Source organism: Dryobates pubescens, chromosome 11, assembly GCF_014839835.1.
Source record: "Dryobates pubescens isolate bDryPub1 chromosome 11, bDryPub1.pri, whole genome shotgun sequence".
In the NCBI taxonomy this organism is placed as follows: domain Eukaryota; kingdom Metazoa; phylum Chordata; class Aves; order Piciformes; family Picidae; genus Dryobates; species Dryobates pubescens.
In genome coordinates this window covers 27,829,598-27,857,440 of record NC_071622.1, presented here as the reverse complement: position 1 = coordinate 27,857,440, position 27,843 = coordinate 27,829,598, and the positions used below count along the sequence as shown (strand labels likewise).

Below are 27,843 nucleotides of genomic sequence, written 5' to 3'. Positions count from 1 at the left end.
GTCCACAGAATGCCTGCTCCAGAGCAAAAGCTTGTGCTGCTGTGGTGGAGCGAGTGGAGCTCTTGGTAGCTGTGTTATGCAATATTGAGGTTTGTGTTGACCTTACGTAAAGGACAAAGTCACACGAGCCCAGCTGCATGCTCTCATCTTTGCAACTACTGCCTCAGCCAGCTGCAGACTCCCCCTTCAGAGACAGGCTGCAGATAAGCAGGATCAGCCCAGACATTTCAGATGTTATCTGGTTGCTCCTTTTGCTCTACAAGTTAGAATAAAGAGCATATTTTCATAGCATCACAGACTGGTTTGAGTTAGAAAGGACTTTGAAAGGTCACCTTGCCCAACCTCCTGCAGTCAGCAGGGACATCTGCAATTAGAGCAGGTTGCTCAGAGCCCCAAACAACCTGACCTGGAATGTGCCAGGAATGGGGCATCTGCCAGCTCTCTGGGCAACCTGGGACAGGGTGTCACCACCCTCAATTAAAAATCTTTTCCTTCTCTCTAGTCTCTTTTAGTTCAAATCATCACCCCTTGTCCTGTCACAAGGGGCCCTGCTCAAAAGTCTGTCCCCAGTTTTCTTTTTGACCCCTTTAAGCACTGAAAGGCCATCAGAAGGTCTCCCTGGGGTCTCTTCTTCTCCAGGATGAATAAACCTAGCAGTTCCAGCCTGGCCTCACAGAAGAGTGGTTCCAGATCATTTTTGTAGACTCCTCTAGCCCTGCTCCAAGAGGTTAATGTCCTTTTTGTGCTAAGAACTCCCAGTTCTGCTCTATTTTACATGTTAGGGGTTTGTTTGAGCTCATAGGACTACTGCATGAATGAATCCTTCATATCCTCCATGAGGACAAAGCTTTCTTCTTGGCTTCTTTAAGTCCTGAAAGGACACCAGGAGTCTCCCTGGAGATTTCTGCAGGCTGAACAACCCCAACTTTCTCAGCCTGTCCTCACAGCAGAGGGGTTCCTGTCCCTGTCATGAAAACATCATTTTCTGGGTTTTCAAGCAACCATCCTAATTCTCATTCCAAATTCTAAACTTTGTGACCATTTGCATATATAAATCAAAGCTTAGCACAGGACCCTCCTACACATAGAGTCATAGAATCGTTTCAGTTGGAAAAGACTCCAAGATCATGGAGCCCAACCATCAACCCAGGGCCACCACATACCTCTGAGTCCAACAGCTCCAAATGTGGGATGCTGGAGCTCAGGGAGGACTCATCCCCTGCAGTGAAGATGACCTAGAAGGCATTCCCTGTGTGACATAGTTATTCCCATGAAGGAATGTTAAAGACATTTCCATAGCCAGCTGCAGCTGGAAGCTCTGCCTGCATGTAGGCCACATCCCATCATTACTAATCCATTGAAGTCTGTAGCTGCTTTGTGGGAATTCACTGGCCCTCTCTGGTTGCTAAGCTTTAGCATGACATCCAGGGCATAAAATAATCAAGGCAAGAGACGGAAGGCTGCCTAGCAGGCAGCTGAGGAGCCTGGACCATACACAGCATACCAGGGAGTGTGATCACCAGGGCATCTTTGGGGTTTTGTTTTTCATAGATTCATTGAATCACAGAATGCTTTGGGTTGGAAAGGGACCTTAAAGATCATCTAGTTGCAACCTCTCTGCCATGGGCAGGGACACCTTCCACTAGATCAGGTTGCACAAAGCCTCATCAGCTCTTGCCAGTGGCTCTTGCATATGGCTCTGGAGCAGGAAGCCCGCAGCAGAAGTGCCCAATATGATACCTAATAGACCTCACAGAAGGCTATAACCCCACAAATACACTCCTGTTTCTGGAGTGTCTCAGCAGGGACTCATCAGCTGGTGCTAATGGGTTTTGTGTGATTCCCTGTACTGGGCCTGGGTCAGATAACTGCATTTCCATGCATCCCAGCATGGTGGGTGTTGGAATTGACCTCTGGAGATCATCCAGTCCAGCCCCCCTGCTAAAGCAGGGGCACCCACAGCAGGTTGCCCAGGATCACAGCTGGGTTTGGAGGCTCTCCAGACAAAGAGACTCCACAACCTCTCTGGGCAGCCTGCCTCAGCACCCTCACACCAAAGGATTTTCTCCTCCTGTTCAGGTGGAACCTCCTAGGTTCCAGTTTGTCCCCATTGCCCCTTGTCCTGTCTCTGGGCACCACTGAGAAGAGTCTGGCCCCATCCCCTTGATTCCTGTCCTTTAGATATTTATAATGGTCTTGTTCATTCCTCTTCTGCTGCTCCTCACATGCTCTGTGACGGTGACGTCCTCACCGTGCTGTGAGGGCCACTCATCCATGTAAGGCCATCTTGTAATGCCGAGTGATGCAGGCTCTCCAGATTGCCACTTGATTGCTCCCACAAAGAAGAAATGAGCCAAGTTTTTCACAGGACACTGAAACTTTTTGCAAGGTTGTGCAGTTACATTTCTATGAATTATTTTCCCCCCTCTAAAACTCAGTTTAAAATTAAATGAACACAAAATTAAACAAACTCAGTCTACAGCTAAGGAAGCTGAAGAAACAAAAGGAAATACAAGGATAGGACTTTTATTGAGCTCCTAACTATGGAGATAACTTGCAGATATTAAAACCAGAGCATGTGACTTCATTCAACCTCTTGACTTCCTGGGGTGCATGAAGAAGAGTGTGGCCAGCAGATTGAGGAAGGTTCTCTCCCTCTACTATGACCCAGTGAGACTGTGGAGTACTGAGTACAGTTCTGTGCTCCCCAGTTCAAAAGGAACAAGGAGCCTGGAGCATCTCTGTGAGGAGGAAAAGCTGACAGACCTGGGGCTGTTGAGCCTGCAGAAGAGCAGCCTGAGAGGGGATCCATTCAATGCTCAGCTAAAGGACCTGTAGGGGGCAGGAGGACAGAGTGGGGCAGACTGTTGTCAGTGGTGCCCAGTGACAGGACAAGGGGCAATGGGCACAAACTGGAACCCATGAGGTTCCATCTGGATAGATGGAAAAATATTGTGAGGGTGCTGGAGCCCTGGAGCAGGCTGCCCAGAGAGGTTGTGGAGTCTCTGTCTCTGGAGAGCTTCCAAACCCACCTGACCATTGTGATGTTGGGCAAGCTGCTGTGGGTGCCCCTGCTTTAGCAGTGGGGTTGGAGTGGATGATCTCTAGAGGTCCCTTCCAACCCCCAATATGCTGGGATTCTGGGATTCTATGACTTGACTAACTAAGCAGATGAAGGCAGGAAGGAGTAATGTCCTCTGCAGAGAAACCAGCCCTGCAGTCACATTTTGATCAGTGAGAGCAAGGACACCAGCTTTAGATCCATATAGAGGACAGAACTAAAGAGCAGTGGGTTTACCCCTGGCCACATCACACAAATGGGAAGGATCATGATTCTCTCTCTACAACTCCCTGACAGGAGGTTGGAGTGAGGTGGGGATTGGTCTCTTCTCCCTAGTATTGGGTAATAGAATGAGAGGAAATGGCCTGAAATGGTGCCAGGGGAGGTTTAGGTTGGATATTAGGAACAATTCCTTTCCTGCAGGAGTGGTCAGGCAGTGGAACAGGCTGCCCAGGGAGGTGGTGGAGTCACTGCCCCTGGAGGCATTCATGAAACCTGCAGACATGGCAACTTTTGTCACGGTTTAGTGGCCATGGTGCTGTTGGGTTGATGGTTGGACTTGATGATCTTAGAGGGCTTTTCCAGGCCAAACAGTTCTACAGTTCTCTGATTCTCTGACCTTTCAGCACATGCCCTTTCCTAAGGGGTGAGGCATGTTGCCACTGCCACCACCACAGGGCCATGAGTTAACGAATCAGAGATTCTCTGCTCCAGAATGTCCCTTTGACGCTGCCTTCACGTTAGTCATGGCTAAGGAGATTATGGAGGGGAAAATCCTTCTGTTGTTCAGCAAAAACACACTAGGGAAACACCCACTGATGTCAGCCCGACTGTGCCTGTGAATAATGCCTTCCTCCTTAATTGCTGTGTTGCAGGCAAGCTGCTAATTCTGATTTCAGAGATTTTTAATTAAGCCAAGGCAAAAGTAACTAATGCCTCCATGCCTGGGCACTTCAGAGGTCCTCAGGAATTCAAAGGTGCAAGGAGGTGGCAGTGACCTCTGATGAAAGTTCATTCAAAAATGGGTAGGATGAAAGTAATGAGCCACTGGATCTGTTTTAATGCAGCCAATGAAGCAGATGGAAGGGCAGTCAGTAGGATGCGTGGAGACATTTATCTGACACATCTCCACAGCCATGTTTGTGCCCCATGAGGTGCCTACTTAACATGCAGGAACATTCTTGCTGTCCCTGAGTTTGTGCTGTGCACTGGGGATTTCTCTAGACATACTGGTAAAGGGCAAATCTTTGCTAATAGTCACTGACACCAGTTTGTTACAACCTCCCTAGGCAACCTCTTCCAGTGTTTCACCACCCTCACTGGAAAGAATTTCTTCCTTATGTCTAATCTAAATTTCCTGAAAATAGGTAATAAAAGTCAACTGAGATGTAGCCATAAGCAGAACTTCATGCCCTTCAGGCATGGAGAAGTAGCTCCTGGACACGTGCCCTGTCCCAGGTGATGCATCTTAACAGTGACTACAGTGAAAGCAGTGTGGTGCTTCATATCCCAGCAGGGCTCAGTGGGAAGGTTTTTGCAGAGGGCACACAGAGGTTGTGTGACTGTTCTGCTTGGATTTTGGTTCAGTTTGGTCCTAAAATTAAGAGAAGACCTCTTCCCTAGAGGTGTTCATGGTCAGGTTGGACTGGGCCTTGATCAACCTGGTCTAGCAGAAAGTGTCCCTGCCCATGGCAGGGAGTGTGGAGCTAGATGACCTTTAAGGTCCCTTCCCACCCAAACCATTCTGTGACCCTGCAGAAGGACAAGGGTTTGAACTGGTGTGCAGAGCTGTGCAATCAGCAAAGCCAAGGGCTGGATTTGGAGGGTTGTGATGGCTGCTCATCCTGCAAACAATGTTGACTCATTTCACCTTTATTTGTTGCAGACAAGCAGAATGATGTGGAGATTCCTTCTCCCACCCAGAAAGACAGAGAGAAGAAGAAAAAGCAGCAGCTCATGACACAGATCAGTGGAGTGAAAAAACTAATGCACAGTTCAAGCTTAAATAACACCAGCATCTCACGGTTTGGTGTGAAAACAGAAAAGGAGGACCATCTGGCCAAGGTATGACAGCTTCTTGCTCTTCTGGGAGAATTGGTATTACCTGGAAGACAGCTTGGACTGGCTGGGTGGACTGGAATTGGTATTCCTGAAGTGGTGTAGCCATGCCAGATGCTGTAGTTAATGGTATCAGACCCCAAGAGGATATATTATGCTCATGAATTCCTGAAAGGGGTTACAGGAAAGAGAGGGAGGACTTCTTTCAAGGGCTTGTAGTGATAGGATGAGGGGGAATGGATTGAAGCTGGAGGAAGGCAGATTCAGACTGGCAGTGAGGAGGAAATTCTTCTCCATGAGCGTGGTGAGACACTGCCACAGGTTGCCCAGGGAGGCTGTGGATGCCCCCTCCCTGGAGGTGTTCAAGGCCAGGTTGGAGGAGGCCTTGAGCAGCCTGATCTAGTGGAAGGTGTCCCTGCCCATGTCAGGGGGGTTGGAACTGGATGATCTTTAAGGTCCCTTCCAATCCAAACCATTCAATGAGTCTGAATGTGGTGAAGGCTGAGTAGAATAATTATCAAAGATCTGTAACAATACTGTATGTGGAAAACTGGTTGTGGGGCCTTGGTCTCTATCACAGAGCAACCTGGAAACACTCGTCACAAATCGTTCCCCAGCCACACAGAGAAATGTCAGCTCCTCATACAAGTGCTTTGGCTTCAGCCCCTCAGAGTTACTCTGTGTTCATGTAATTTGTTAAGTACATAATTACAATGATGAAGATTAAATTTACATCTTTCTAAGTGCTTGGGGAAGGGCAGAGGACAAGCTGCAAGAGATAAATCACAGAAACATAGAACCGTTGAGGTTGGAAGAGACCTTTGGGAGGGGTAATGAATATAAACTACAGCACAGGAGTTCACCTCAACATGAGGAGGAAATGCTTCTCTGTGAGGGTCACAAAGCCCTGGAACAGGCTGCCCAGGGTTGTGGAGTTTCCTTCTCTGGAGACTTTCAAAACCCATCTGGATGTGTTCATGTGTGATCTGTGCTAGCTTCTATGGCCCTGCTCTCGCAGTGGGGTTGGACTTGATCTTTGAAGGTCCCTTCCAACCCCTAACATGCTGTGATGCTATGATCCTCAAGCCCAACTGCTCACCTGCAGCTCACGATCACACCACTCGCTACTGCTAAGGCACTGCCACTAACCCATGGCCCTCCACACAACTTGGAAATCCCTCCAGGGATGCAGAACTGTCTGGAATAAAATGTAACTGCTCTCTTGTTCTCTTTTCCAAAGGAACTGGAAGATCTGAATAAGTGGGGTCTCAACATCTTCAACGTGGCAAGGTACTCCCACAACAGGCCGCTCACCTGCATCATGTACGCCATATTTCAGGTCCGTCTTCTCCTGCTCACATATGATGACTTTTCTTTTACAACACTTGTTCAAGTTTGCACTATTGTCTGGTTTGTCACCTTCTACAGCAGCCCATCCTTACCTGATCTCTACTGATGTGCTTGTGTCATTTGTTACTCAGGAGCGAGACCTGCTAAAAACCTTCAAGATCTCATCAGACACGTTCGTGACGTACATGATGACGCTGGAAGACCACTACCACTCAGACGTGGCTTACCACAACAGCCTCCATGCTGCTGACGTTGCCCAGTCCACCCATGTTCTGCTCTCTACCCCTGCACTAGATGTGAGTTACCTAGTTTGGGCTAAGGGCAGTTGTCGTTCTTGAAAGCACCACAGAACCCATGAGCACACAGGAGAAAACACTTAGCTGAGCTGATATCCAGTACAGGGCTGTTAGCTCTTCTGAGGGCTCAGTTTACTGCCAGGGAAATCAACATGAAGAAGTTCAAGCAGCAGCCTTGCCTGTAGAGTCTCTGTGTTATCTTGTGTTTTCATTTGGAGCCACCAATGTGCCCTCATGGCTAAGAAGGCAAGTAGTCTCCCAGGGTACACGCAGAAAAGTCTGACCAGCAGTTTGAGGGAGGTTCTCCTCCCATTGTACTCTGCCCTGGTGAGGCCTCATCTGGAGTACTGGGTCCAGTTCTGGGCTCCCCAGTTCAAGAGAGACAGGGAACTACTGAAAAGAGTCCAGTGGAAGCTACAAAGATACTGAGGGGCCTGAAATACCTCTGTGAGGAGGAACAGCTGAGAGACCTGGAGCTGTTGAGTCTGGAAAAGAGCGTCCTGAGAGGGCATCTTTAGATCTTCAAGGGCTAGAGGACCTATGGTGGGCAAGAGGATGGGACCAGACCTTTGTGAGTGCTGCCTAGGGACAGATCAAGGAGTAATGGGCACAAACTGGAACCCAGGAGGCTGTGAACAGGAGGAGAAACTTCTTTGGTGTGAGGGTGCTGGAGGTTGTGGACTCTCCTCTGGAGAGCTTCCAAACCCCGCTGGCCACTGTGATGCTGGGCAAGCTGCTGGGGGTGCCCCTGCTTTAGTAAAAGGGTTGGACTGGATGATCCCCAGAGGTTCCTTCCAACCCCCACCATGCTGGGAGTCTGCAATCTCAAAGAGCACATACTGCTCATAGACATTGCCTCTGAATAAATGCCTTGTCCTCAGAATGCAGTTTACAAAGCAGAGTTTGTTTCTCTAAATTAGCCTCCCAAACTGTTGAGGGAGAAAATGTTTCTGACAAATCCCTTTGCTCCTTCCTAGGCTGTCTTCACTGATTTGGAAATCCTTGCTGCCATTTTTGCAGCTGCAATCCATGACGTGGATCACCCTGGGGTCTCCAATCAATTTCTCATTAATACAAGTGAGTTTTGCTTCTCATACAGTAATAACTTCAGCTGCAAGCTCGGGCAACTCATGGAAACGCATTTTCCATGACAGCAAGGTCACAGGTTATGCCTGCAGTGGTTTCTCAGAATATTCTGCAGTAAACCAGTTGGGTGATTTGCAATAAAGCAGTAAATGAAGTGAAATTCCTCACAAAGGAAGCTGCTGCCGCAGCACAATTTATGGTGAGGGTGTGTGAGACACTGGCACAGGTTGCCCAGGGAGGTTATGGATGCCCCCTCCCTGGAGGTGTTCAAGGCCAGGTTGGAGGAGGCCTTGAGCAACCTGGGCTAGTGGAAGGTGCCCCTGCCCATGGCAGGGGAGTAAGAACTAGATGATCTTTAAGGTCCCTTCTAACACAAACCATTCTATGAATCTATGAACTTGCAAAGAGCCCTTGAAACCTGTCACTGTTCCTCCTATTTCTACTCGTGACTGCAAATTGCATCCTTACTGTAAGATAAGTAATGCCATTGATAACGAGAAACCTAAATGTTGTGGTTTACACTGTGCTCTGCAACAGGCTGGGCCTGGTCTTGATTCCAAAATAGTTCATTGTTTTTTCTGGGGAAGTGTTTTGAGGATTCATGCTCTTCTCTTGTCACTGATTCTGAAGCCCATGATGACACTAAATCAGGTGGGAGAGTTGATCTGCTTGAGGGTAGGAAGGTTCTACAAAGGGATCTGGCCAGGCTGTACTGAGGGGATGAGTTCATTTGTATCATGTTTAACAAAGCCAGGTTATGGGTTACAACAACCCCATGAATGTGCCAGGTGTGGGGCAGAGTGGTTGGGAACTGCCCAGCACAGAAAGACCTGGGGGTGTTGTTTGGCAGTGACTGAAGATGAGCCAAACAGTGTGCTGAGGTGACCAAGAAGGCCACCAGCATTCTGGCTTGCATCAGCAATAGTGTGGCCAGCAGGAAAGGAGCAGGGAAAGGATTGTCCATCTGTACTGGGCACTGCTGAGGCCACACCTTGAGTTGTGGATTCAGTTTTGGGCCCCTTGCCCCAAGAAGGACATTGAGGGGCTGGTGCAGGTTCAGAGAAGGGCAATGAAGAGGTGAAGGATCTGGAGAGAAGATCTGGTGAGGAGCATTTGAGGGAACTGGAGTTGTTCAGCCTGGAGAAAAGGCGGCTGAGGGTAGACCTTCTGGCTCTCTACAGCTTCCTGAAAGGGGGTTGGAACCAGGTGGGGGTTGGTCTTTTCTTCCTAGTATCAGATGATAGGACAAGAGGAGATGGCCTGAAATTGTGCCAGGTTTGGTTTAGGTTGGATATTGGGACAAATTTCTTTGCTACAGGAGTGGTCAGGCATTGGAACAGGCTGCCCAGGGAGGTGGTGGAGTCAAGAAACGTGTGGACCTGGCACTTTGGGACATGGTTTAATGGCCGTGGTAGTGATGGGTTTATGGTTGGATTCAATGATCTCAGAGGGCTTTCCAACCCAAACAATTCTATGTTTCTCTTATGTCAGCCCACCTGATGGAGTCACATATCTGTGTTTCTTTGCTAGATTCTGAACTAGCCCTGATGTACAATGATGAGTCTGTCTTGGAGAACCACCATCTGGCTGTGGGCTTCAAACTGCTTCAAGAGGAGCACTGTGACATCTTCCAGAACCTGACCAAGAAGCAGCGTCAGACGCTCAGGAAGATGGTGATTGACATGGTATGAGCTGCACACAGGCTGCTCCTCTTCTTAAACAAAAACCCAGCTTCTCTGTCTGGTTGTCCATACTGAGATCCTGTTTTCTCTTCTCTGAAGGTATTGGCAACAGATATGTCCAAGCATATGAGCCTGTTAGCTGACCTGAAGACTATGGTGGAAACCAAGAAGGTGACCAGTTCAGGAGTCCTCCTTCTGGACAACTACACAGACAGAATACAGGTAGGTCAGCTGTGGTTCCTGCACTCTGTGTGTTTTGTTCAAGACTGAAGAAGCCACAGTCCTGTTTTCACTGTGGCATTTACAGGGTCCATAAATAGAAGCTGCTGACCTAAATTTTCAGCAGTGATTTGCAACACCTCTCATATGAAGAAAGGCTGAGAGAGATGGGGGTGTTCAGCCTGGAGAGGGGAAGGCTTCTTGGCCTTTCAGTGCTTAAAGGGACTGATCAGAAAGCTGGGGACAGACTTTTGATTAGACCCTGTTGTGACAGGACAAGGGGTGATGGTTTGAACTCAGAGAGGGAGAATCAGACTGGAGAGAAGAGAGAAAGTTTTTTATGATGAGGGAAGTGGGACCCTCTCCCAGGTTGCCCAGAGAGGTAAGAGATGCCCCATTCCAGAAATCATTCCAGTTTATGTTGTTTGGGGCTGAGCAACCTGCTCTAGTTGCAGATGTCCCTGATGACTGCAGTGGGATTGGAATAGATGACCTTTAAAGATCCAACCCAACTCAGTCTGGTTTTAACAGGTACAAGGTGGTCCCACACCTTTTAGGTACAGGGGATGATGTTAACATCACAAAGCTGCAAGCATACACAGCCCTCTGACCTTCATTTCTAAGGCTGAGATTTTGAGGGCTGCTGAGTTTGTTAGCTGCTTTCTCCCATGTGTTTCTCCTCTTGGTGAAACACAGTGAGGTTGCTACAGGATTGTGAGGTTGCAAGAGTTTAATGCAACTCAGAGGCTGAGCTGCAGTGAGTGAGGTACAACCTGTTCCCTCTGTAATCTAATCCTTGAGTTACAGAAATCAAAAAGCAAACTGGAACAGGGTTATGCAGTTAGTAGGACAAGATACATCCTGATCTTCTCATCACCCTCCTGGCCACCTTCTTCAGAGCAGACTCCTGGGAGAAACCCCCTTAACATTTTTATTTAAGACTCCTGATGTTAAAACAGGTCACCTCCTTGCTGTCTGTATCCATGCAGCTACAGCCAGGCAGCTGCTGGCATGTGTAGAATCACAGAACAGTTTGGGTGGGAAGGCGCTTTAAAGACCATCCAGTTCCACCCCCCCTGCCATGGGCAAGGACATCTTCCACTAGCCCAGGCTGCTCAAGGCCTCAGTCAACCTGTCCTTGAATACCTCCAGGGTCATTCACAACCTCCCTGGGCAACCTGTTCCAGTGTCTCACCACCCTCAGTGTAAAGAATTTCTTCCTGATCTCCAGTCTCAATCCCCCTTCGTCCAGCTCATTCATTCAGCCCCTCATTCTATCACTACAAGCCCTTGCAAAAAGTCCCTGCCCAGCTCTCCTGTATCCCCCTTCAGGTACTGGAAGGTGGCTATAAGGTCTCCCTGGAGCCTTCCTTCCTCCAGGCTGAACAGCCCCAACTCTCTCAGCCACAGGGGAGGTGCTCCAGCCCTTGATCATCTTTGTGACCTCCTCTGGACCTGCTCCAACATTTCCATGTCCTTCTTGTGTCAGGGGGGCACTAGAACTGGATGCAGTACTCCAGGTGGGGTCTCATGGAATGAAGCAGGAGCAGTTAACCATCTGAGAGCATGGAAATGCAATGTGAATGGTGGGAAGCACCTGCATGCAAAAACAAGACTGCATGATGTCATTGACATCAGCACAACTGCACCCCCTTACAAATATGGAGTTGTCTGACACACGTACAGAACGCGTTGCTCCTGGAGCAGACAGCAGCTGCTGGGCTCACCCATGGAGATGTTGGGTTGCCAATATTTCTAGGGGTTGTTATTGTTTTACGTTAGAATATATTTATGTGCCAGGGGAGGTTTAGGTTGGAGATTAGGAACAATTTCTTTCCTGCAGGAGTGGTCAGGCAATGGAACAAGCTGCCCAGGGAGGTGGTGGAGTCACCATCCCTGGAGGTGTTCAAGAAACCTGTGGACATAGCACCTGGGGACGTGGTTTAATGGCCACGGTGGTGTTGGGTGGATGGGTGGACTCAATGATCTTGGGAGTCTGTTCCAACCCAAACAATTCTATGACTCTGTGCTGCATAGTTGAAGAGTTTTGTGGTGAAATGTTCTGGAGTGAGCAAGCAGCTACAGCTTGAAACCTCCTTCCTTTCCCACTGGATTTCCCTGAGGTTTTGATGACTCTAATTGCAGGTTCTCCGCAATATGGTGCACTGCGCGGACCTGAGCAACCCCACCAAGTCTCTGGAGCTGTACCGGCAGTGGACGGACCGGATCATGGAGGAGTTCTTCCAGCAGGGAGACAAGGAGAGGGAAAGAGGAATGGAAATCAGCCCAATGTGTGACAAACACACGGCGTCGGTGGAGAAATCACAGGTGACTGGCCAGGAGCTGCTTTTCGCTGCAGTCTAAGCTCCTGTTAGTGAGGAGACAAACTTCAGCTGCTGTCTCCAGCACCATTAGGCAAGCAGCCAGTGGTTCAAAGGGCTCTTCTGATCAGCCCTGACATCCAGCTGTGCCTGTAGCTCATCTAGACTGGCAAAGCTGCTCAGACTCCTTTGTGTACCCCTTGGCGTCTCCTCATTTCCAAGCACCTGCTCCTCTTGCCATCTTGGTGTCCCAGTTTCCAGAGCAAGTTGGGTCCCCAGGGTTGAAAAGTGCAATTCTGATCTCCCTTCCTTCTGTCAGGCCTCCTCTGCCTTCACACCCTCCAGCTTCCTTAATTAGCACCTCCAAAACCCGTTGACATCCTAGCCCATGTTAGATTTATAGCCGTGCCAGCCCTATTAAGCTGCAGGGTTAGGAACTTCTCCAAGCTGAGATCCACTTGAGAATGCTGGAAGAATCTAGATGTGATTCATTGTTCAACCTTGTCCAGTGCATGATCTGGCTGGTTAAGTTAGGGGGCTGGTGGAGCTGCTGTGTGCTGCTGAACTCAAAGAAATATTTAGTCAGTAGAGTCATTGAAATGTTTTAGTTGTAAAAGACCTCCGAGATTGCCGAGTCCAACCATTAACCTAACAGTGCCAAGTCCATGCTTAAATCATGTCCCTCAGCTCCACATCTACAAGGTTTTTGAATACTTCCAGGGACAATGATTTCACCACTTCTCTGGGGAGCCTCTTCCAGGGCTTGACAACCCTGTGAAGAAGTTTCTTCTAATGTCCAGCATCTCCCTTGGTGGAACTTAAGGCCATTTCCTCTCATCCTATTGCTTGTTTCTAGGGAGAAGAGGCCAACACCCACCTCACTCCAACCTCCTTTCAGGTAGTTGTAGGGAACAATGAGGTCTCTCTCATCCTCCTCTTCTCCAGACTAAAGAACCCCAGCTCCCTCAGCTGCTCCTCATGGGACTTGTTCTTCAGACCCTTCACCAGCTTCATTACCCTTCTTTGGACCTGCTCCAGCAGATCAAACCTTAAAAGGAGCTGGCTGCACGGGGTCTTTTTTGGAGATTAAGTGGTTCATGCCTTGTTCTGATTCACAGATGAAATGATTTCAAGGTCAGCTTTTGTTCTGACCTGTGTTGAAATAAGGCCATAAAATTTGCCCGGGTTAGGCCGTAACGAAGCCAGTGATTTCTGTCTGCCCAAACATATTCCAGTCTTTCATGGTGTCTTGGTTGTTGTTTTCAAATGACTCCAGCAAGTCTTCATGAAGACTTTTTCAGCTTGAATAAGTACCAAAATTGATGATAATTATTTCCAAATGTCCTCTAGGCAAAGCCAAGTGGTTTCAAAATTATTCACTCAACCACATGGTGATTTTGTTGGAAAATTCTTTCTGATTTGTTAACCTAACAAGGAATGAGTCCTTCAGCCAGGCTTGGCCAGCAAATGTCCATGTGCTCCACACGTGAGCTCCAGTTAATTCTTTTGTTTTGTGCACTTCATGGAGCTTCAGAATGGTCTTTCTGCTGCACAGGAAGAGCAGGAATGGCACAAAATGGCTACCATGGCAATCCCGATGGCCAAACAGACCACCCTCAATCTCCGCCCTCAAGGGGAACAAGGAATTGATTAGAAGCATTGAATCACAGAATCACTAAGGTTGGAAAAGATCTCTAAGATCATCAATTCCAACCTTCTACCCAACATCTTCCTGGCCACTTATACAATATCCCAAAGTGCCACACCTTACTCATCTGTTGAACACCTCCAGGCATGGTGGCCCCACCACCTCTCTGGGCAGCCTGTTCCAATGCCTGACCACTCTTGCAGGAAAGAAGCTCTTCCTAATATCCAACCTAAACCTCCCCTGGTGCTGCTTGAGGCTATTTCCTCTTGTCCTGTAAGCATTGCATGTAGATGTTGGCTCTTTACATCACACAGTACCAGACTGACAGAATGGTGGTGTTGGAAGGGACCTCAAAAGATGATTGAGTTCATGCCCCCTCTCTGGAGGTGTTCAAGGACAAGATGGACAGGGCCTTGATCAACCTGGTCTAGTGGAAGGTGTCCCTGCCAGTGCCAGGGAGGTTGGAACTAGATAATGTTTAAGGACCTTTCCAACCCAAACCATTCTATGATTCTGTGAACACATCCAGGCAGGCCTTGAAAGTCTCCAGAGACATCAGAATATTTTTAGCTCAGTGCTCAGCCATCTGGCCAGGTATTCCATGATTTAGGAAGTTTATTTAAAGAAGGGCTGACGTGGTTATGGAGTGAGTGATCTCCAAGCATCGGTGTTGTGCAGCCCTTGAGCATTTTGGGTGGTGGAGAAGTCATCAGCTCACCATGAGAGTATTTTTCACTTTAACAGCGCTCCGGAACATGTGCTCGCAGGAAATTTTCATCACCTTTTTGTTTCAGCTGCCTCCCCAGTATGTTACAATTGAATGTTAATGGTTCTATTGACATCCTGTTGTGTCTGAAGGAGGCCATGTGTGATTTCCAAAGCAAACATCTGCACATTGAGTCTGGCCCCTCATGAGAACCATTTTCCTGCCGCGCTGAAATGCTGTCCAGCAGAGCGAGCAGAGAAGTGACACATTCAGCCAAGGAGGAAGAATTTCAACCCTCTTTATGGCCATTTAGTTTTCTCCATCCTGGACGTACGTCCTCTTAGTCAGACAATTGAAAAACGACTTAGCTGAGAGCTTACGCGCCAGCCAGCGGAAAGGCTGACGGGCTAGGCCACAACCCTCGCTGTTTCCACCATGGGCACGTCACTCCCAGCAGTGGGCTGTCCACCTCTGAGCAGGAGGAGTGCTTCTTGGGATGAGCTGACCTCTTTCCAACGCAAACTGAAAGGAAAGAAAAGCTCTGTCTGGGCTGGCTCTGCGGAGGAACGTGGTGGCTGCTTTGGCAGAGTAGAGGAGAAATGCTGAACTTTCAAGATTCACAGATGGCAGTGGGTTGGAGGGAGCCCTCAAAGGTGATCTTGTGCAGCCCCCATGCAGTCAGCAGGGATACTTCCAACTAAATCAGGATGCTCAGGACCCCATCAAGTCTGATCTTGAATGCCTTCAGGGATGGGTCCTGAGCCACATCTCTGGGCAACCTGTTCCAGTATTTCACCATCCTCGTTGTGAAGAACTTCCTCCTGATGTCCAGCCTAAATCTCCCCTGCTCCAGTTTGCCTTTTGTCCTATCACTACAGGCCCTTCTAAACAGTCCCTCACAAGCATTCCTGGTGGTCCCCTTCATATACTGAAATGCTGCTCTACAGTCTCCCTGGAGCCTTCTCTTCTCCAGGCTGAACAGACCCAATTCTTTCAACCTGTCTTTGTAGGAGAGGTGCTCCATTTTCATGGCCTCCTCTGGACCTACTCCAGCAGGTCCAGGTCCATCTTGTGGTGGGGACCCCAGGGCTGGACACAGTGTTGAACTTCGAGGGTGCAGGACCATGAAACAGTTCAGAATAGGTATAAACTAAACAGCCTGGTAAAATACACTCTTAAGACACAGCAAATGTTCTCAGTGCTTACGGTAGAGGCAGTGATCATCTAAATGCTTCTCTGCACCAAAAAGTCCCCTTGGTGCAATGTTCTGTCTTCAGAGTGATGACTTACCCTGTCTTCTGTGGGGCAGGGCTTGAGCTGCTAGTCAAGACTGGATATAGATTCATAGAATTGGTTTGATTAGAAAAGACTTTTAAGATCACCGAGTTCAACCATTAAGCCAGCACTGCCAGGTCACCACTAAACCACGGTCCTCAGCACCACATCTACATGGCTGTGAAACCCTTCCAGGGATGGGGACTCTATCACTGCCCTGGGCAGCCTCTTCCAGGTCTTGACAACCCTTTAGGGGAAGAAATTGTTCCTCATGTCCAATCTCAACCTCTCGTGGTGCAACTTGAGGCCATTTCCTCTTGTCTTATCTTTTTTAGTTAAACTTCCATCCAAGACTGGGTTTTGGACGAGATGTCAGCCTAGCCCAACAATGTGGGAGCTGACTTGGGTATCAGATGTTTATGTCTGCAGTTGGACTGTGCTGGCTTGGGGGCTTGGTCTGGGAGCATGTTTTACTTGTAACAACCATGAATTAATAGCATTAGAACTTTTGAGAGCCTGTCTGCTCCTGGCTGTTCCTTTCTCCTAAGTGTGCTTGTTTCTGTGTTTCACAGGTGGGATTCATTGACTACATTGTCCACCCGCTATGGGAGACGTGGGCTGACCTGGTGCAACCTGACGCCCAGGACATCCTGGACACGTTGGAGGACAACAGGAACTGGTACCAGAGCATGATACCTCAGAGCCCATCTCCTCCACTTGAGGAGCGGGGCAGGGACTGTCAGAACCTGATGGAGAAGTTCCAGTTTGAACTGACGTTGGAGGAGGAGGATTCGGATGGGCCAGAGAAGGACAGCGAGAGCCTCGGCTACTTCAGCAATACAAAGACACTCTGTGTGGCTGACCCAGGGGAAGAGGATGCCCAGAGGGAGGCAAACATAGAGATTGTGACAGAAGATACATCTCCTGTGGACACATAATGTCCTGTCCCCGTGTGAGTGGATTTTCAACACTTCGTGAGCGTTGCAGGCGGTCTCGCAGACGCGCCCGCAGCCTGGGTCTGAGGCCTGTGTCCTGACACCGGCTGCCAGATCTTCCCAGCTACTTGAGATTGGAGTCAGGGTTGAAGATGGTGTTAGTGGTGAACGCTTGACGATTGCTCAGGAAATTAACAGGTGATTTGAGTTGAGGTTCGAGCCCGCTGAGAGCGTGGCGTGGGCCTGGAGCTGGCTTTGGGGTGGTGACTGAAGAGTGGCCGACACACAACTGAGAGATTTTTTTTTTTCTACTGTTAGTTTTGGAATTTGTACTGGTTTAAACTGATAGAAACTACTGATGAACAACTCTCCATGTACAACCTGTCCACCCGACCACCTGTCTGCAGACCTGTGTGCCTTCTTTGTAAACACTTTCATGTCCTTTTTTCAGGAGTCTCGTAAATTTCTCTACACGGGGTTTAGTACAACAGAAGTGTCTCTGAGAGTTGACTGACAACCTTCTTTTGATTCTTCCTGTTAATGAGAAGCAGTCTTCCTTTTTTTCATGGGCAATACCTTGTCACTTTACTGCAGTTACTCACTTTTGACAGCCTCAGCGGGAGGGAAACCCTCTGGTTCATGTCACCGCACCTGTAATCATCTTCTCTGGTCGGCATCACTTCCATCGTTCTTCTCAACGCTTCCCCATTTTGGGTCACTTCATGCCATCCCTGCTTGCTAGGAATAACCACCAGTGTTTTCTCTCCTCTGTGGGGTTTTGTTTCTGTGGTGTGCAGGATAGAGGGTAGTTTGCTCCCTGTCTGAAGTCAGTGTGGTGAGGCAGTGTGTGACACGCTCGTGTCGTCGTCCCCCCATCCCATCCCCACCTCAGCAGCTCCTTGGCTCAGTGGAATTTGCACGCTCGGGTAATTTGTGTTTCTCCTGCCTATTGTTCCTTAGGTTTAGGTCCACCTTCCTCCTCCTCCTCTTCCTCCTGCACTGCCTCGAGCTCTAACACCTCCATTACTGTTTATAACAGTGTATTTATTACCTACTGTACATACTGTAATGTTTTGTAAGTTATTAATTTATATGAGTTAGCATCGCCTGGCGGCGGCGACGTTAACAGTGTAGAAAACTTGGGATAAGAGTTGCCTTTGTTTTGGTTTTTTTGTTTTGTTTTTTTTCTCCTAATCTTTTATATTGAGATAAAATACCAAAACCTGAACATAGCTGAAGAAACAGACACAACCCAGGAAGGGCATTTTGAGTGGCAGTCACACCCATGGTGGGGTTCATCTTCAGGGTGAGAGAGATGAGACCGCAGGGTAGCAAGAAATGCTCAAAACCTTAAGGGGAAGAACCCCCCAAAATGAAGAACCCACCACCAGCAGGGTTGGTTTTTTTAATGCCACCTTCCCAGTTTCTGAACAACCCAATGTGAATTTCTGTCAGAAAAGCTAAGGGGGGGAGGGGGGGGGAAGTAAAAATATATATATCTTTAAAAACAAAAAGTGAACTGATGTAATAATTGTGCTGTGAAACTTCTTCTTGACAAAGCTTGTCCGGCATCATGAGCGGTGTCAAACCTCAGTTTGTGAAATAACTGTTTCAAGCTTTTTCTATTTTTTTGTTTTTACTTTGTTGGTTTTGTTGGGTTTTTTTTCCTTCTTCTTTTTTCTTTCTTTTCATTTCTTTTCTTTTTTTTTTTTTTTTTTTTTGGTCCAAACTTTGTGACTTTTAACTAGTTAATGACAAATAGCACAGTTGTGCATGATTCCATGGGTTTGTACGTCTGTTGAACGCTGCGTTGTTCTGGGTGGTTATTTTATTGTTTCCAACAAAAAGTTTCACACAATGTATGTTATAGTATTATTATTAATTATTATTATATATTGTGTTTCAGATGCATTCTTAAGAGATTTTTATATGAAGTGAATAAATGAAAGCATGACCCTGCCCCCACGGCTCTGCGCTCCTTCATTCATAGGTTCGTGGATCCATGGATTCATGGATCCATGCATTTGTGGATTCATAGATTTGTGGGTTCATAGATTCATGGAGTCATAAATTCATAGACTGGTGGATTCGTAGATTTGTGGACTCATAGATTCATGGATTCATAGACTCATAGAATGGTTTGGATTACTAGGGGCCTCAAAGATCATCTAGTTCCAAACCCTCCTGCCATAGGCAGAGACACCTCCCCCTAGAGCAGGTTGCTCAAGGCCTCATCCAAACTGGCCTTGAACACCTCCACAACCTCCCTAGGAAGCCTGTTGGTGTCTCACACCCTCACTTCACTAAATCACAGAGTGATAGGAGTTGGAAGGGACCTCTGGAGACTGTTGAGTCCAACCCCCTTGCCAAAGCAATCACCTAGGGCAGGTGAGACAAGAACACAGTCAGGTAGGTTTTGAAAGTCTTCTGGGAAGGAGACTCAAATGTGCTGCACATGTGAGATCCAGGTTTTTTTTGTTCTCTGTGTGCACTTCATGGAGGTTCAAAATACTCTTTTTGCTCTGCAGGAAGAGCAGTAATTGCATGAAATGGCTTACCACAGAAGTCCCAATGTGTGGCTGAGTAGATAGGGAGCTGGCATGTCATAGATTCATAGACTGCATCAGGCTGGAAGGGACTCTCCAAGCTCGTCTTGTCTAACCCCACTCCAATCAGAAGGGACACCTCAAGTCTTCCATCCTGGAAGGAAACAAAGAATTGATTAGAAGTGCTGAATCATAAAAACTCCCCACCTCTAAGATCATCAAGTGCAACCTTCTACCCAGCACCTCCATGACCATTAATACCATGTCCTAAAGTGCCACATCTTACTCGTTTCTTGAACACCTCCAGGGGTGGTGACTCCACCACCTCCCTGGGCAGCCTGTTCCGATGCCTGACCACTTTTGTGGGAAAGAAATTGTTCCTAACCTCCAGCCTAAACCTCCCTTGGTGCAGTTTTAAGCCAGTTCCTCTTACCCTGTTGTGAGCTACTTGGGAGAAGAGGTCAGCACCAGCCTCACTCCAACCTCCTTTCAGGTAGCTGTGGAGAGCAATGAGGTCTCCCCTCAGCCTCCTCTTCTTCAGGCTAACCAGTCCCAGCTCCCTCAGCCTCTCCTCACAGGACCTGCTCTCCAAACGCCCCACCAGAGGAGGCTCACCTAGAGCAGCTTCTCAACCACAGGTGCAGGTAGGACCCAGCTGTCCCCAGTGGCAGGGCAGAGCTGACTCCTCCCATGGCCAAAGCCCAGCAGATGGCCGGAGCCCGCGGCTTACGAACGGGAAGAGCAGGGCTGGTGCGAGGCCTCGGCCTTCCTGGGGCGGGCGTCGGGACAGGAAGGCGCTGCAGACAGGAAGGCGATGGCCGCGGGCCGCAGCGAGGCCTGCGCCTGCTGCAGGGCGGCACCGCGCCTCCCACACCACTTTCATGTCCCAGCCTGACCCAAAACAACCAACTTCAGAGTCCAAAAACATCCTGCCGGCAGGCGGCGGGAGGTGAGGGCATGGCAGGGCCCCTGCGCCAGCCTGGCTGTGGGTTATCAGGGGAGCACAGGATCGTTTGGGTTGGAAGCAACCTTTCAGGTCTTGGAGTCCAACTGCTAACCCAGCACTGCCAGGTCACCGCTAAGCCGTGGCCCTCGGCACCACATCTAACGTGGCTTTGAAACCTCTCCAGCGATGCAGACTCCACCGCTGCCCTGGGCAGCCTGGGCCAGTGCCTGACCACTTCTGCAGGAAAAAGATTCTTCCTAATATCCAACCTAAACCTCCCCTTGTGCAGCCTGAGGCCATTCCCTCTTACCCTCTTGTTAGCTTCTTGGGAGAAGAGGCCAGCACCAGATTCCACCATGGCTCCTGGGCAGCCTAGGCCAGGCCTTGACGGTCCTCAACAGAAGGAAATTGTTCCTCATGTCCAACCTAAACCTCCCCTGGGGCAACTTGAGGCCATCTCCTTTTGTCCTATCACTTGTTCCTTGGGAGAAGAGAAAGATCCCCACCTTGCTCCAACCTCCTTTCAGGGAGCTGTAGAGAGCCAGAAGGTCTCCTCTCAGCCTCCTTCTCTCCAGGCTGAACAGAACCCTCCACCTTCACACAAACACCTCCTGGCCAGGTGGAAAGGGGCTTCAACCTTACCTTACCTGGGGCTTGGCAGCTGACATTGAGTTACCAGGCAAATAAAACATTGACAGTTCTGGGTGGAGACAGTGGCCAACCAGAACAGGCAGCAAAGAGCTGAAGTTGTAGGTGAACCCCCAACCCCACAGCCCGTGGGGCAGGCCAGGGGGAGGCATTGTGCTCGGGTGCAGAGTCTGCTCTGCCCTGTGCCCCTCCCCTCCGCCAGCCTTTGCTCGCTTTGTTTCTTTCCCTTCCCATGACCTAATTCTGCCAGGAAGCAGCTTCATCACCTCTCATCCAAACACTGCTGCTCCAGCACTGAAATAACAGCCTCCTGTCACTTCTTCTCAGCAGAGCAGAGAAAATGCTCCTTTTGCAGCCACCTTGCAAAACAAACCCAAATCCCTTCTGGTTTCCTTCCATTTTGGGGTTGGGAAATCCCACTTGCAGGTGCTTGCAGGCTCAGTTTTTCCCCTTTCCTCAAGAGGATCAGGATTCACTGATTGCACTGAGTGGGGCGGGACCCTCAAAGGCCATCTTGCCCAACTCCCCTGCACTCAGCAGGGATGTCTTCAACTAGATCAGCCTGCCCAGGGCCACACCAAGTCTGAGGATGTGGCTCAGCTCTGCTTTACCCTCTTCACATGCAAAACTCTGCTGGCCCCCAGCACTGCAGGAGCTTTTGGGTTTGCATGGTTTCCTTCTGCGTCAGAAGCACATCAGTGTGGTGCTCCCTCCTTGCTCCTGCTTCCTCCTCACTTGTTGGGTGCTGATGGGTGCCTGCTGGTGGTCCTCCATGGGTGCAGACACCAGCAGGTCCAGAGGGACAGGAAATCACCACCGCCCAGATTCGGGGGCGGGTAAGCAGGACGAAGATTAAAACCTGCAGGAAAACAGGGTGCAGAAAATGGCTTTCTGGAGAGAGCTGGCCCCCAGCTCTGCAACTGGGGCTTGCAACCAAGTGTGCAACTACAGTGTGCAGCCAGCTGTGCAAGCATGGTGTGTGAGTACAACATGCAACAGGGGATAGCACTGTTTGATTTGGAGGAGACCTCGAAGATCATCAAGCCCAACCATTAACTGTACCACGAATGGGCTGTGCAGCCCAGATCCAGGAGGATCTCTGTGTGGGGTCAATGGTGCAGGACCTCAATACAGTCAGAGTGGTTCAGGACCTCGAGTCTTGGGGCCATGGGATGAGGGGGAGCAGCTGCAGTCCCCTCCTTACTGCTGACACTGATGATGGATCTTACCAACAGCCTCTCATTCAGCAGTGGCTGAGTGAGAATCCAGAATCCCAGCATGGTGGGAGTTGGAAGGGACCTCTGGGGATCATCCAGTCAAACCCTCTGCTAAAGCAGGGGCACCCCCAGCAGCTTGCCCAGCATCACAATGGCCAGCTGGGTTTGGAATCTCTCCAGAGAAGTAGACTCCACAACCTCTCTGGGCAGCCTGCTCCAGGGCCCCAGCACCCTCACACCAAACAAGTTTCTTGTTCAGATGGATCCTCTTGAGTTCCACGTTGTGCCCTTTGCCCCTTGTCCTGTCACTGGGAACCACTGGGAACCACCCATCCTCTTGCTCCTCCCAGATCCTATATCTCTTGCTGAGCATCGATCAGATCCCCTCTCAGGCTGCTCTTCTGCAGGCTCAACAGCCCCAGGTCTCTCAGCCTTTCTTCCTCACAGAGATGCTCCAGGCCCCTCAGCTTCTTTGGAGCCTCCAATGGACTCTCTCCAGTAGTTTCCAGCCTCCCTTGAACTGGGGAGCCCAGAACCAGACTCGGTACTACACTAGGCAAGGTAGGGAGAAGCTCCCCTTGGCCTGCTGGCCACCCTCTTCTGAAAACACCTTGAGGACATAGTGTCCCACTAAGTCAACAGAGCTGGTTTTGCAGGGGGGATTCCCACCAGCTCATCCTGGTTGCTCTGTGCTGGGAGCAGCGCCAGCCCTTCACAGCTGCCTAGGTCATGGGGACAAGGGTCCTGCAGAGCCCCCAGTGCTGCCAGGAAATTTCTGACCCAGAGGTCAGGGCTGTGAATAGAAACCATGGTGCAAAGAAATCCAACACTGAAGCAGCTCCATAGGGTTTCCCATGGCACACAGGCCATGGGGCTGGTTTTCCATGTTCATTTTTTCCCTCTGCTCTATAGGAGTTTCAGACAAGCCTAGATGCTGTCCTGGCTACAAGCCAGCGGTGGTGCCTGCCATGGCCCAAGCCTCTTGTGACATTGTCCACTGGTGAAAAATGTTGAAGAAATCTTGGTTTTCTTCCAAGAAAATGCTTTGGGAATGCGGATTTCCCATCTGGATAACAACACACAGCAGCAGCTTCGTTCCAGTGGTGTTTGTGGGTGTTCTGTGTCCTTCACTGCTGGCCTGGCTGAGGACAGGGATGTGAATCCCAGTTCCGGGGCCACCAAATGCCACACAGCAGGATGGCTGAAGCCACAGAGTTGTCTCCAGTTGTCTTAAGTAGCAAAAGCACCTTTAGAAACCTGCTTTTATTGCAACCAGTGCTCAGTACCTGGAAGGTGATTCCTTCTGCTTGTGTTTTGGCCCTACCAAGCTTGGCTTCATGTGCCTTATGTTCACAAGGAGGATGCCTCACATCCCAGAGCACACCATGGTCCACGATCCTCTGTGTGCCAGGTTATAATCCAGCCATAAGGATCTGCTAAGTGCTGGAAGCTGTTTGCTGGCCAAGGAGATTTAGGTGCTGCTGGCTCAGAGTTCACCTAGAGGTCCTACAGATGAAAACAAAAGAAATGAGAATCCGAAGTGCTGACAGTTTGGTCATCAAAAACAGGAAGGAGCCCTGGGGGCTGGTGCACAAAACACAGATTTTATCGAGTCTGCAGCGCTGGAAGTGAGCCCAAGGGCTCACAGCACTGGTAAGCCTCCGTGTGAAGGGGAGGTGGAACTCATGGTCTGAAGGCTGGGAGGTCTCCAGGCCTGTCTGGGAAGGACAGAGCGGTTGTGGTCAAGCTGATGCAGCTGGGCTGGTTTAGTCTCCCAAATGTCCCTTTTGGGGTCACACGAGGAGCTCATCCCCAAAGGTGCTGGTGAAGAGCTGACCCATGGGGTCAGAGGGACCAGCCTCAGGACATCCTGAGCCCCTTGGCACCTCAGTCACTGCAGAGAGGCGGTGGCTGCAGTTAATGAATACAACTGCAGCAGGAGAGATTGACCTAGAAGAGGGGGTGGGTGCCAGCAGTGGGTCCTGCTGTGGGTCCCACACAGGGTTCTCAGCTCCTCCTGGCCCTGTTGCTGGTGTTTGAAACAGCTTTGGATGGGCAACATATGCACTGCTCCATCCTGCCTGCACACAGCTGCCTGCACAGCGTCCATCCTGCCTGCACACAGCTGCCTGCACAGCGTCCATCCTGCCTGCACACAGCTGCCGGCACATCTGCACAGCCCTGTCCTGCCTGCACACAGCTGCCTGCACAGCTGCACAGCTCCATCTGCCGAGGCCCCTGACCACTGCAGGGCACTGCACAGCACAGCAGAAACGTCCATTTCAGGGGTCCCTGCTTGGACACAGTACCACTGGAGACATGCACAGCTGGAGGCCCTGCACAGCTGGAGCAGTTCATGACAGGGCCCCAAGCAGCTGCAGTCCCACACTGCTGGCGCTGTGCACAGCTGGCACCATGTACTACTGCTGGTGGGGTGCACAGCTGGGGCCCCTTTGCACAGCTGGAGCAGTTCACAGCTGGAGACTGAGCAGAGCTGGTACTTGAGCACAGCTGCATCCCTGCACAGATGGAACCAGGCAAAGCTGGAGGCTTACAGCCGGATTCCTACACAGCTGGAACCTCACACAGCTAGGTCTCCTCACAGCTGGAGGCTGGAGGCTGGGGTGCTCTCTGCCTTTCCTGCCATGCTGCACACCATGAGCTCTGCATTCTCCCAGTTCTGACGTGCCCCAGCATCACTCCCTCTTGCTCTATGGCAGCTCCATGCTGATGTGCAGCTGGTGGGACCCAAACCAACCTGCTGGATCCATCACCCACCCACAGTCTAACTTTTTTGTCTCCCACCCTTCTATTCCTCCCATCTCACACCACCTTCAGCTGGTGTTCCATAGATCTGGTGGGAAAATCCTTTTTTAACACCGGAGGGATAAATGGTTCTTCCCTGGCAACATGGCCAGGTTGCTGGCAGCTGGAGGATGCAGTCATGTGAAAGTCATCTACAGGTGCTTGACCAAACATGACACTGCCACCACATCAAAGACTGAGAGTCATGAGGCTTGAGGTTAGGCACCATAGTAGTAATAAGGTCAAGCATTTGGCTTCCATTTGCCTTGAACCTGCTGGCCATCACGTCTCCCACCCAGCCAGCAGCAGGTGTCTGGAAACACCCTCCAAGTGAGAAAGAAACACCAGGAAGGACCACGTCCTTTGCAGAAGTTTGGAGAGAATCTTCTTGAGGTGTTGGAAACTGCTAAGAGCAAACAGAGTGCCTCCTGCCTGCCCAGGGCACCACAGGTCATCATTACCAGTACCTCAGGGCTACCCATACCCCTGCATATCCCATGCCAGACTCTGGGCAGGGTGGGTGCTGTGCCTAAGTAGCACCCATGGGTGAGCACCCACAGGAGCACCCTGGTGCCCGTGCTGTGTCCTGCACCTGGGTGACCTATGAATGCTCCAGGCTTGGGGCAGAGTGGTTGGAAATTGCCTGGTGGAAAAGGACCTGGGGGTGTTGTTTGGCAGTGGTTGATGATGAACCAGTGTGTGCCCAGGTAGCCAAGAAGGCCACCAGCATCCTGGCCTGGATCAGCAACAGTGTGGCCAGCAGGACCAGGACAGGGATTGTCCCTGCTGGACTCAAGCACTGCTGAGGCCACACCGTGAATACTGGGTCCAGTTTGGGGACCCTCACTCCAAGAAGGACATTGGGGTGATAGAGCAGGTCTGGCAAAGGGCGGTTAAGCTGGTGAAGGGTCTGGAGAACAGGTCTGGAGAGCAGGTCTGGCGAGGAGCAGCTGAGGGAACTGGGGTTGTTCAGCCTGGAGAAAAGGAGACTGAGTGGAGACCACCTGGTTCTCCACAACTCCCTGAAGAGAGGTTGGAGCCAGGTGGGGTTGTTCTCTCCTCCCAAGGAACAAAGGACAGAACAAGGTGAAATGGCCTCAAGTTGCTCTAGAGGAGGTTTAGGTTGGACCTGAGGAAAAATTTCTTCCCCTTGAGGATTGTCTAGGACTGGCCCAGTCTGCTCAGGGCAGTGGTGAAGTCCCCACTCCTGTGGGGATCGAAAAGCTGTGGTGCTGAGACACATGTTTTAGTGGTGACCTGGCAGTGCTTGATGACTTGAACCCCATGACCTTGGAGATCATTTCCAGCTAAAGGAATTTTTTAATTCCAAGCAAGGCTGCTGGCTGCAGGACCTGTGGGGCACACAAGGACTTTGTCAGTGCCCCTTGAAGCACACTGAAGATGCAGGTGGGTTTCAAAGGTGGGGTTTAGTATGGTGCATATTGAGGATGGAGGTGGGTATCAAGGGTGGGTTTTGGTGTGGGGCGTGATGAAGATGGTGGTGGTTTCAAAGGTGGGTTCCAGCCACCTGCTCCATCGGTGGAGCTGCTAAATGTGTGCTCCTGAAGATGCTGCTCCTTCGTGGTGTGATTTCATGGAGCCACAGAATCATTTAAGTTGGAGAAGACCTTTAATGAGACCAAGTCCAAAAGATTTGCAACGATAGGGCGCAGGAATCCCAGCCAGGCTGGCAGCAGCTGGTGGGGCATGCGTGGGGCTTGCCTTTGTGCCCCAGGGCATAGCCTAATTAGCTGTGCTCGCATGATCCCTGTTAAATAAGGCAGAGTTGGCTGCCGAGTCGCTCCTGGAGCCTGCGCGTTGTGCCGCTGCTCCACCAACGCCGCCGTGCCACGGGGGCACGTGGCCTTGGAGGGACCCTGCGCAGCAAAATGTGAGTTTGGGGTGAGAGCAAGAGGGCTGATGGCTGCAGAACCTGGGCTGCTTCTCACCCTCCATCCTGCAGATGCCTGGTGATGGAGGCGGTTGGCCACAGGAGCTGCCATGTTTGGTTTCAGGAGAACCATGCTGTGTCCCCAGCCCCTACCTCCTACTGTGCTCAAGGGGGGATTGCTCCCACCTAGAGTATTTTGGGGTCCTGGGGGACGCTGATGAGCCGAGTCTCAGCCTGGGCCAGGTGTATTGGGGTCCTGGGGGATGCGGACGAGCTGGGTCTCAGCTTGGGCTGGGTGTTTTGGGGGTGCTTTGGCAGGGTGAGGAGCATTTGGCAGGGTGCTCCTCAGGGTTGTTTCCCAGCATGCTGAGGAGGCAGGAGTCGGGGAAGGCAAGAGGCAGCATGTGGAGAAGCGTGGGCAGGAGGGCGTGTGCCTGTGCCGTGTGCCGCTCCTGGTGCGCCCCCGCTGAGCTTCCTCCATGCCAAAGGTCTGCTGCTCTCCAGAGAGCCTGGTGCATGGTCTCTCTTTAAATATCCTTTGAGCAGTTTTCCCTGGTGCTGCTGGCCACCTCTCCTGCCTCCCAGAGCATGCACATCCCCAAAGGGTGATGGCACCGCAGGCTCCTCGGAGAAGCTCGCTGAGGTGGAAGGAGCTCGGTTGCTCTTTGTGCCTGGGAAAGCCTTGGATGAATAGAGCAGAAAACTAATAGAGCAGAAGGTAACAAGCTTCATTGTGGAGCCAGGAGCAGCTGCCTTCTGAAAGGGGCCCCATGCATGGGGATGCTGCTCCTGTCCTCCTTCCAGGGCAGCTCACGGTCCTTGGTGCTCCCAGCTTGCGTGCTGACAATGAGCTCCCCGTGACAGGCAAGCATAGCAGAATGAAAGGGGTTGGAAGGGACCTCTGGAGATCATCCACTCCAGCCCCACTGCTAAAGCAGGGGCACCCACAGGCAGGTGGGTTTGGAATGGCTCCAGAGTTGGAGACTCCACAACCTCTCTGGGCAGCCTGCTTCAGGGCTCTCCCACCCTCAAAGAAGTTCCTCCTAGCGTTTAGATGGAACCTCCTTTGTTCAAGTTTCTGCCTGTTCCCTCTTGTCCTGTCATGCACTGCAGGGTAGCAGGACTCATTCCAAGGAGCTCCTCAGACTGGACC

The 27,843-nt window shown here is 50.5% G+C and overlaps 1 protein-coding gene across 7 annotated transcripts in view; it reads left to right on the top strand.

Moving 5' to 3' along the window:
- The window catches only part of PDE4B (phosphodiesterase 4B), a 288,183-nt gene extending 270,173 nt beyond the window's left edge, over nucleotides 1–18,010 (top strand). For all 7 annotated transcript variants that reach the window (XM_054165475.1, XM_054165477.1, XM_054165476.1 and 4 more), the window contains 8 exons: nucleotides 4,947–5,125; nucleotides 6,360–6,458; nucleotides 6,601–6,765; nucleotides 7,743–7,842; nucleotides 9,382–9,536; nucleotides 9,633–9,755; nucleotides 11,898–12,080; nucleotides 16,275–18,010. In XM_054165475.1, the coding sequence (XP_054021450.1) occupies nucleotides 4,947–5,125; nucleotides 6,360–6,458; nucleotides 6,601–6,765; nucleotides 7,743–7,842; nucleotides 9,382–9,536; nucleotides 9,633–9,755; nucleotides 11,898–12,080; nucleotides 16,275–16,640 (1,370 nt within the window). In that variant the 3' untranslated portion in view covers nucleotides 16,641–18,010. The remainder of the gene's footprint in view (nucleotides 1–4,946; nucleotides 5,126–6,359; nucleotides 6,459–6,600; nucleotides 6,766–7,742; nucleotides 7,843–9,381; nucleotides 9,537–9,632; nucleotides 9,756–11,897; nucleotides 12,081–16,274) is intronic.
- Nucleotides 18,011–27,843: the final 9,833 nt, after the last annotated feature.